Genomic DNA, 10,168 nt, shown 5'->3' with positions numbered 1-10,168 from the left:
ATTTATTTATTTATTTATTTATTGGATGATTACTTCTCCATTCTGGAGTTTTTGTGCTAAGCTGAGCTAACCAGCATAGTCTCCGTATTCTAGAGCTTTTCCTTACACCTCTCCCCTTTAGTAGCAACGTATCAACTCCTCATTAAATGTATAAAATGTTTAAACTGAACAATTTCTAAACCCTTGTTCCCGTTTTCCTCCACAGCCCGGCTCCTCATCAACCTTGCCAACAACCTAATGAGACCATCAGCCCGGAGCTCGTCTCATGTGGTGACGCTGACCCTCTAGAAGGTTTACTGGAGGTCCATGATCAGGACCATAGGAAGAAATGCTCATTAAGGATTTCCCAGAAGAGCAACCATCTTGAGGCCGTTCTTGAAACGGTTCTTGAGGACAGCGGCCCGTCAGAGGCAACCTTTTATCTGGGGGACAGTCCAGAGAGTCTTAGCTCTGCTGAGCAGATCCAGCAGAGGTTACAGACTCCGGTGGAGGTGCACACGTTCACGGGGATCGGCTTTGAGGACAGTGTGATCGATGGGAAGATTGTTTTACCTCCAGGTGAAGAAGAAAAGGTGGAGCTGCAGGAGAGTAATGAGGATGCTCATGAAGGAAAAGTCAACTGTGAGCCTGAAAAATATGATGATTCTGAGAAGATTTTCGATTTTAAGGAAAATAACTGTGATGAACACATTTTAGGAAGTGATGCCAGATCTCAGGAAGCTATGGAAAACATCTGTACCGAGAATCCCGTCATCTCTGAGGTTAATGAGGTTCATGTTCTAGAAGTCAACGCCGATGACCAAAAAGGCAACAAAGCAGGAGGTAACGAGGAAACACTGCTCGAATCAGAAATCAGTGACGAGGCCCACATGGTGAACGGTGTATCTGCGGTGGAACAGGATGGTGATGACACGCAGGAAGTGTATTTTGCTGGCAACAAAGATGAAAGCGACGAGGGCGACACGGTCAGCTCCTCTCTGCCATCTTCCAACGACAGCATCGTGAAGGTCAGTGATGAGGAAAGCGTTTGTGAGGAGGCAGACGACTCGATCCAGGTTGCAAACGACTTTGTGAAGACTCCTCCTGAAGACGCCACTCGCTGGTCAGATGTGGAGGCATCCAGCAGGAACATCATGGACCTGCAGGTGAACGGATATGCTGATGAAAAACTGCACCTTTCTGCCCAGGAGGATGAGGACCTGCAATACACCCTCAGTGACCTGAGTAAATCTGCAGACCTTAACTCTGCTGTAACTGCAGGATATCTGACTGAAAATGGAGACTTTAGTATCTTAGCAACCAGCCACGCTCGTGGATTGGGTGACGGTAGATGTACCGAGGAGGAAGCCACGCTCTCACCTTCAGAGGAGACTCAGGAGGTGGAGGTGCATTAGTTAAGTCTTCCTCTAATATAGATCACTGAATCAAACGCTCTGTTCCAAACTCTGCCCATCGTACACAGCGTCTTCATATCGTCAGGGTTACGAGACACACCTCACACTCTGTCATGTAGGTATAACACTTCCAAAACAGCATGAATCTAACATTAGAATTTCTCTGTTATGTACCGGATCTGATTTCCCTCCTGACTGCTTCACTTCTCCATTTGGCTTCAGTGAACAGAAGAAGGTGCTCGAGTTAAGTTTAGGTTCATACTCTGAGGCCTTTCAGTAAGGAAACAGCTGGGGCTGAATTTAGGCAAAAATATCCACCTAAATTAAAGGATAAGTTCACATTCCTTTGTGTCTGTATTGAAACTTAGTGAAATTTGTGGTTCCTGTTCATACTGACCATCAAGAGATGTTTTCCTGATTTAATTAAAGAAAAAAAACAACCAAAAATGCTAACACAAGGTCAGGGTTTTTCTTGCATATGAAAAAATTAGTGCCCACTAAATTGATTTTGGCTTTCTACTAAAGCAAAATCACCAGAACTGTGACTTTTTTCTTTCTTTTTGTAAGTTAAAGCATGTTAACAAAGAGTCTTTGCATTGACTTTGACTCTTGAGGCCCATTTTGAGCCTAGAAAAACCCTGGAGGGGGTTAACTTGTAAACACAACACTGCTTCCTACAGTGGACAGAGAGAGTGGAAATTCAGCACCTAAAAGATCAATGTGAAAAACCTTTATTTAAATCTCTTTGAAAAGGGGATCTCTAAATTCCCAGTAAGGAGAGGAGGAATGGTGAAAGCCACTAAAATAAATAATCAGTGGACACATTTCTTTCACGACAGACATTGAACGAAGTGAACTTTTCTCTAAATCTAGAGTTCCTCGTCACATTTGGAGCCTCAAATGAGACCTAACTGCTCTTTAAATGTGCTTCACATGCTGTTAAATAGTTAAATAGCTGTTATACCCGGCTTGTATTAATTCTTCACAGCTTTCACTGTGCTGGTCACTAACGCAGGATGATACTCGGGCTGAGAACAAGCATACGCATAGTTCAGTCCCCGTACACACGTCTCTGATCATGTGTTAAACTGGTATTTATTACTGAAGGATGAGAGGGGAAAAAACACACTTAAGTCAACCTGTGAAATGCACAGAGGCTCCAGTTTGAACTTCTGATCTGTAACAATGTGATTCCTGTTTTGTGTTTATACAGCTTCATGAAGTAGAAATGGATGCCTTGCACACCTTTAGGGCCATGACATGGTTTTACACACACTAAGAGTTTTTACTTATAATTTATGCACTCCATTCAGGCAAGATGGGCACAGGTTATTTTTAAGAATAGTTTACTCTTCCTCACACATGTGAGCTTTAACTCCAGCGGGCCTTTTTCCACAGCAGACACCTGTGAAACACGTCAACTGAGGTTCATCCAAAAAGAGGACCTGCCCTGCGTGAAATGTAGCCATGATTAACACACCTGTGTGTTTTCCTCTCTCCACAACTCAGTGTGTCTGAAATCACTCATTACTCTGTATGCACTGGATTTTATGATGGATTTTCCATCTATCTGCATGTAAAGAGTATTATTGCATGCTACACAATGCACTTAAAACACAGCAGTTTTGTATTTTCGAATTCATTTTTATTTCAATTTTCTTTCCCTTTCAGTGCAATTTGTTGATTCCCAGAGTGGGTTTGAAAATGTTCACTTCAGTTTTTATTAGTGTCAGTGTTGATTTTAGTTTACTTAAATATTAAAATATAAAGGATATTTGTCATTGGTCAAATTTTTTTTTTTTTTGGTTTTACAGTACAAACTTTTCCCTTTTGAGGCAGTTAGACATCCTAAATCTCACACAACAAAAAGTTTACCAGACAAACACTGAAGTTAAAGTAATTTTCTTTTTATTTCTATTTCATTTTAATCATCATTATCAATATAATTTCAGTTAGTCTTGATTTTATTACACAGAGTTTTAGTTAAAACTAACAACCTTGGGTTAATCTTAGAATATGAATATAGAATTTTATTTATATAAATTAATATTTATATTTATTTTACTTAACCTCAATTAACAAAAAAAAGAAAGGAAAAACAAAGCAAACCTAATCTGGAAGCTAAAAATAAATTCTAGTAAAAGCTAAATAAAAATACAAAGGTACAATAACTGAGTTATCACTAAAAGAAATCCTGTAATTTATCAGTTACATCAAAATTTTTAAGCCTGTTTGATCACTGAAACGTCCAGTGTGATCGTGCCGTCGTCCTCTGGCATCGTAATGAGCGAGTTCAAACACATCCTGAATGCCTGCTGTGGAAATTCTGGTCGTCTTGCCTGTAACCTGTCTGCATCTTGGCAGCGACGTTGTTCCCACAACACTTCTGCTTCTTTTAAGCTGCATTTAAAAGGGACCGGCAGGTTCTATTTGTGAGGTTTCTCACAGAAATCAGACTTTATTTTAATAAGCTGTTTGCATCTAAGCTGTGGAGGGATTTTAACGTTTCACTGGTTTTGTTCCTGGTAATAACTACAGGGGTTTATTTTGAGTTTTGTTTAAATACAGATGTCAAAGAGTACGAGGATAATGTGAGTGATGGTATCCATGTACATGTGCACATGATTATTTTATTTTATTTCAATAAAACCTTGTCCTCTTTACTGTCGCGACATGTTATTAAACAGCTTTTTACACATGACTCAAGACATTGAAGCAAGCCTGCCACCTAGTGGCTCCAAATAAACAGTTTTAAAAATCCCCCTTTTTCTTTAGAACAGAAACAAAAGCACACAATATTTTATTTTTAGTATTTCTGAGCAGAGTTTACATTAAAATACTTTACATTACTGTTTCTTATGTCAGTTATGAGGAAATTATTTATAAACTAACAATCAACGTCCTGTTTTCAGATCTATCCAGTGGATTCATAAATGCATGCATGCAACATTCTTAATCACTCAAAAGTGCAGCTAATGGTGCTTTTAATTATAGATGTGTCTGTCATTTTATTTGAATTAACACATTCACTGTTTAGTTTGGCACTTCTCTGAATTTTCTACACAGTGGTTGAGACTTATAAAGAAAATGAGAAGTCTCACATTTAGGACGATTGATCACTTATCAAAACTGATTAACAGACTAATTACTCCAGCTCTAGTGTGCACTTTGATTTTTTTTCTTCTTTAAACAGGCTTTTATAAATGGCTTATAGTGTACAAGAGTAAGTACAGCTGCAGCAGGTTTAGGTGATAATATAATAATTTACATTGGTATAAAAGGGGAATAATTTTGAAATGCCAAACGCTTATCTGACAGATGTGTCAAGAGTAATTCATGGCAGGACGTGCCGGCAGCCGCAGCGCTGTGAAGAAAAAGAAACCGTATCAGAGAAGGACGCATTAATAATTCAGTGTTCATTTTAAGCTGCACCTATCTGACTGCATTAGGGAATCATTTTCTTAAATAGGACAACTGACGCTGTAATCATGCCTCTGTTGCATATATTTATCCTCGCCCATTGCCCATTGCAGCACTCTGATTGCTTTATGCAGTACTTCTTCCAGCCAGCAGATGCCATAAATGGCAGGTCAACGACTGCATATACCTCAGTGGCAATCTGGATGAGTACCAGGGGGACCGTTTCTGTGTATTAGGCCACAGTAATGGTCCATAATGCTGATGATAAGAGAGTACCTCGGTACCTGTTGGAGCTCAGAGGATGTAGGCAGGCTGCAGGAAGTCCTTGGGGACGATGCCCACGGTGCCGTTTAGCTCGCCGACCCACCACCCGTGAATGTTGTACTCCTGGGCCCCAAAAAAAAGAAGAAACAGAGCGGTGAGGCTCAAAGGGCGTCTAGGAACAGGTAAACAAAGCGGGATCAGGCATAAAACCTGCACTTTGATACTGATACTGATTTGACACACCACTGAACACAAGAGGAGACATTTGAATTATTTTAACACAGAAACCCAGAGAAAAACTATCAGGTTACAAATGCTTAAAGTCAACTCTGGCGCAGGAAATCCATGCGAGCGTGGTCCCGTCCACAAAGAGTCATGCGCGGCACTCCTAATGGACACTTTTGGTGTATTAGCCTCCAGGGTTTTCATTAAAAAATGAGGCAAACGGTAAACAAGGCTATCGAGACAGTGAGTGTCTACAATAAAACAGCTTTTTTTAACCGCTCCAAAGCCATCGCCACAGCTGGCCCGTTTCCCCAGACTAATTATAACGAGGGTTCATTTCTGTACTGTGATTAAAAAAACAACACAAAAAAGACGGATTATTTCACGCGCATGTTCAGAGAAAATATAAATGCTGGTTGAAGGTGACCAATTAAATCCACTGTGCCTCAAAAAAAAATCCCATAAACACCAGTTTTTTTCATTACTTATGATTACAGCTTTTATTTACAATTAGGTTCAGAAGCATAATAATGGGGATTTAAAAAAAACCTGAAACAAGCTAAGAACAAACAATAAATATCGATTGTGACTGAAAACCATATGAGTCTTTGTGCAGATAAGAAACCCCAGAAATGTTAATTTTTTCATCTGCTGAACTGAAAGAAAACTTCCTAGAAGAAAAACCCTAAAAATATAATGTAGGCAAATTTATTTGAGGCTAAAATTTTCTTTAAAAATTAATAAATAGAGGTTGAACATATGCTTTGGTTATCATGGGGGAAATCTACTAGAATCTCTATGAAAACAGGGATTTTTTTGTGTGTGTTTATTTGTAGCTGAAAGAATCGCAGTTAACTCTAAGCCGAATCAAATGTAAGTAAGTTAATTGATATACACTTATACAGGGAACACAGCAGTTTGCACTGCTTCCAGACCTGTACATTGAAATAATGAAGCTGCTTATTTAATCTGCTTCAAGCATTTAACGAACATGACTGAACCGCTGCATGATGATCTGATCACAGCAGCCGGGCTATGAGTAGATCTGTACTGGATCAATATTTGGAAAGCGATCGGCTTGGCAGTGGGGGCACAAGCCACCCTGCTGGAGCAGAAACCCCAGTGCCACTCATCTCTCCTCTTTTTCAGACCCGACGCGATTGTGCGGACAGTTTATCACACACGTGCAGACACATATGTAAAATAAATTGGTGGGTTTTTTCCGCTGAGTGCATGCCTCAGATTCAGATTCAGGTTCTGGTTCACGCGCACTCTGTTGACATGATGAAAGGCATCGTGTAGGAGGTTTAGCCGATCATCCGGACCTGACACCTCTCTGCAGCCAGAGGAATGAGGCCTGCAGCTAATGAGCGGTGTTTGGACAGCGAGGATGGATGAACCGCTTAGACGGTAATAAACCACAAGGCTCAAGTGTTCTAACAGCACAAACAGGTACCCACAATAAGCAGATTGTCCACCCAGGCCTCATCGTTTTCCCCCTGCAAACCTCTCTGACAGCTCTGACTGGGATGCTCCAGTGTGCTTGGCTCTCTGACAAACTGACAGTTCGCTGTGTCTGAGCTCATAACGAAGGGGAAAGTTAGGGCCGAAATGGCCTTTTTATGCTCCCCATAAGACCGTGCAGGGAAAAGCCCGGTTGCGGAAAGCTGGCTCCGGTTCCCATTCGGAGAACGTGAGGAGAGGAGGAGGAGAGGGCAGACAGACGGACGGTGGGGGGAGGCATCGGAGAGAGGGAGCGAAACAGTTTTTCTCTCCCTTGGGGGCGTCGCAGCACTATTCCACCAACCGTAGTGACAGAGAGTTTTATTTATCTCCGCGGCCCATCTGTGCAGTCGGTCTCAAATTCTCCCTGAGAAAGGTCTTTTGGATTATCAGCGTCGCCATTTTAATACAACTGCTACATCACGGAGTGGGTGCCAATGGCGGTAGAAGTCTGTCAGGCGTGCAGAGTCCATCTTCCTCACACTTGAAATGGGTTCATCCAGAGTACACCTGCTGTAATAGGGACATTCCAAAAGGCTTGCAGACTAAATTATCCAAATGACAAAAACTAGGCTCCTCAATGCCCCCACCCCCCACCCTTCTGTTTGTTTTCCTCTGGTTTTTTTGGCTTTCAGGCCGTGAAACTCGCAAACGGGGCACAGATAAACGTTTGGGCTCGGGACTAAAATGGAAGATGTTCCTTGTGAGGGGGAAAAATAAGGTTTCCCTGAGGGGTCTGACTTCTGGGAAACGTGTGCTGAGGTGACACGTATCCGAGGCTGTGTTTGCTGCAACCTGGGCGCAGATTGAAAGGGGAGGAGAGGTGGTGGTGGTGGTGGTGGTGGGGGGCAAACAGCGCCGTGTCGTGGCGGCTGCGGCACGTTGACTCGCTGACCTCCCGGTGACTCCTCCACCAAGAGGAGAGGTGGGGTGGCGGTGGGGGAGAACGGGTGTGGGCGGGGCTGGCACTGAGAGTGGGTTGCCATGACAACACCTGCAGTGTACCGGCGCGATCGTTTATTTACCACTCAGGGGGCTGGCTAATGGTGGCATTCTGATAGGCCCATCGCTCACGGCTCCCCGACCCGCAGGACAGATTGACAGCTACCCCGAGCCTCGAAGCGGGGAGAAGGTGAGTCGAGGTTGGCTGGATGTGGCGACCGAGAGAGACAGACAGAGGGCGGTGGGCGAAGGCAGGTGTCGTGTCACGCCACCATTATCCGCCTAAACAAAACACATCTTCAATATTCGTGTCAGGTAAGAAAAAAATCACCTTTTTCACGTGTAAAAATCTGCACGGATCCTGACCACATGTTTTCCTCACACACATGAAACACACACACACACACACACACACACACTCGTGCAATCCCAAATGCATACAAACTAGGGGGAGTGCTAATAAGCCTGACACATGAGGCATCTTTCCTTGGCCACCAGCTGACTGAGGCAGGCCTTGGGCATGATGGAGCGCAGGAAGTCTCTCATTGCCCTGCTGCTGAACCCGCCGCCTGGGTGTTACAATCTCTCCCTCCCTCCCTCCTTCCCCATTTCCAACCCCCTCCTCCACCTCCTCTTTTTCCTCTCTTCCACGTCTCTCCTGTAGCAACCTTTCCGCCTGCATCCTCTCTGTTTTTATTCCCCGCTCTCCTCCACATGCACTGCAGCTCTCTGCAGTTCTTCCATCACTGCTGACCCTAATAAAGAAACATGGACACCTCAGCCAGGCACAAGCACACCATCTGTAACCTGTTATCAGGTTAGCAAGCCCTCCTCGCCGCTCACACAGGTACACTTCACAACTGATAACACCTGAAACTTCAGGGTAGAAGGATCTTCTCTTTATTTTGATGGGGTGGGGAGGTCGAAATCTACTCGGAAACACGGATGATAACTCGGCTTAACCAGAGATGGAAATGGCTACTTGGTGTCCATTTTTTTCCAAGTGGGCTTTTAATTAAATCAGCGAATTGGCTTCAAATTGGAAACATGACAGAGCATGAGAACGTTTGAAAATATCTCAGGGACGATGAGATTTAATAAAAAGAAAACCTACTCGCTCCTTTCTAATGCACGCCTGGGATTACAGATAGCTCCTTAACTTAATAGCAATTTAAAGTGGATTTGTGTATGCCACTGAGTGTCTGTAATGATGGCTGTTTACGCCGCCCCTCATTTATAATAATTAAGCAGAATGGATTGGGGGGTGGGCTGCTCGGACGCTGTTCTGGGCTATTGGCTTGGGCTGAATAATGACCTACTGTAGTTGACCGGGGGATGACCGCTGCCTCCTGCATGACCCCAAACCCCAGACTCACCCCCTGCTACTTTGGGTGGTAAATAGGATGTCTCTGCCTGTCTATAGCGTCTTGGTGTCTATGGCCACAATAGCAGCTAGGGGTCTTTAAATGGCTGTGTGACAGCGAAAAGGAGAAAGAGAGAGGGGGGCGGTGGACAGGGTTCACACAAAAGAATAAAGGGATCCCCTCCTCTTTGTCTCCCTGGCTTGACTTTTCCCATCTGATTATTTGACCACTTTTCCTTTTCTTCACTTGCTTTCAGCTGGTGTGGCCTGCACGCAGAGGGCCAAAAGAGAACATGAAGGCAACATGACGAAAAACTGTCCCGGCTAGCAAGGACACAACATGGAATATATAATTTAAATTGTGAATATCCGAGCTTGAGTTTTACGCGATTATACCCCTCAACAAGTACATCTATAAGGACGTAAATCAGCTTTCAGTGGTTGTAAAAGTTTTCATTAAAAAAAAAGCGATTAAAAACCACCACAAGGTGTCAGTGGTGTCCACGTTCTCATTGTCTCTAACAAGCTGAACACTTTGGCCAAATGTGCAGTGACGCTTTTCTTTGGGAGCCGCACCGGATTGGCTGGCCGGCCGCCCTCTCTCTGGATTTTGGTTGGACGGGATGGAGGAAGAGAGGTGGTGGTGGCGGCAGCAGCAGCAGCAGCAGCAGGGGCAGCACTTGCCAGAGTTTTAAGGACCCTGGATGGGTTTGTGCCATAAATCTCTTCCCACTCCATCCCGCCGTTCTCCATGAGTGCCTGTGGGAATACAGGAATGTGACAGCTGACCTGTAGAGCCCACGTCTTTTGATTGTGGATCCATAAATTAGAGGGCAAGAATGCACCTTATGGCTTTAGAGACAAAGCACTACAGGTACTACATGTGTCAGCGGGAAGTGGAACAATAAATTTAACACATTTTAAATCCTACTACAAATAATATCCCTTTGCATGACGCCGGCGAGGCGATGATGCCGTTACAGCGCTCCTGATGTGGCTGAAACATCTTTGCAATTTAAATCTAAAATTGGAGAGTGTGATACTGCAAAAAAAAAAA

The 10,168-nt window shown here is 43.6% G+C and overlaps 2 protein-coding genes across 5 annotated transcripts in view; one reads left to right on the top strand and one right to left on the bottom strand.

Moving 5' to 3' along the window:
• The window catches only part of snx11 (sorting nexin 11), an 11,096-nt gene extending 8,759 nt beyond the window's left edge, over positions 1 to 2,337 (top strand). The window contains exon 6 of the mRNA XM_013908948.1: positions 193 to 2,337. Coding sequence (XP_013764402.1) covers positions 193 to 1,394 — 1,202 coding nt within the window. The 3' untranslated portion in view covers positions 1,395 to 2,337. The remainder of the gene's footprint in view (positions 1 to 192) is intronic.
• Positions 2,338 to 3,512: 1,175 nt separating this feature from the next.
• The window catches only part of skap1 (src kinase associated phosphoprotein 1), a 39,460-nt gene continuing 32,804 nt past the window's right edge, over positions 3,513 to 10,168 (bottom strand). For 3 of the 4 annotated variants that reach the window (XM_005725798.2, XM_005725795.2, XM_005725797.2), the window contains exons 14-15: positions 5,099 to 5,201; positions 3,513 to 4,758 (exon numbers count right to left, since the gene is read on the bottom strand). In XM_005725798.2, coding sequence (XP_005725855.1) covers positions 5,109 to 5,201 — 93 coding nt within the window. In that variant the 3' untranslated portion in view covers positions 3,513 to 4,758; positions 5,099 to 5,108. Of the gene's footprint in view, positions 4,759 to 5,090; positions 5,202 to 10,168 lie in introns of all 4 variants that reach the window. The other variant, XM_005725796.2, reaches the window with a different exon arrangement.

Source organism: Pundamilia nyererei, unplaced genomic scaffold (assembly GCF_000239375.1).
Source record: "Pundamilia nyererei isolate P.nyererei 1_Seehausen unplaced genomic scaffold, PunNye1.0 scaffold00017, whole genome shotgun sequence".
In the NCBI taxonomy this organism is placed as follows: Eukaryota; Metazoa; Chordata; class Actinopteri; order Cichliformes; family Cichlidae; genus Pundamilia; species Pundamilia nyererei.
The sequence above is the reverse complement of the archived record's forward strand: the minus strand, read 5'-3'. Positions and strand labels throughout refer to the sequence as shown.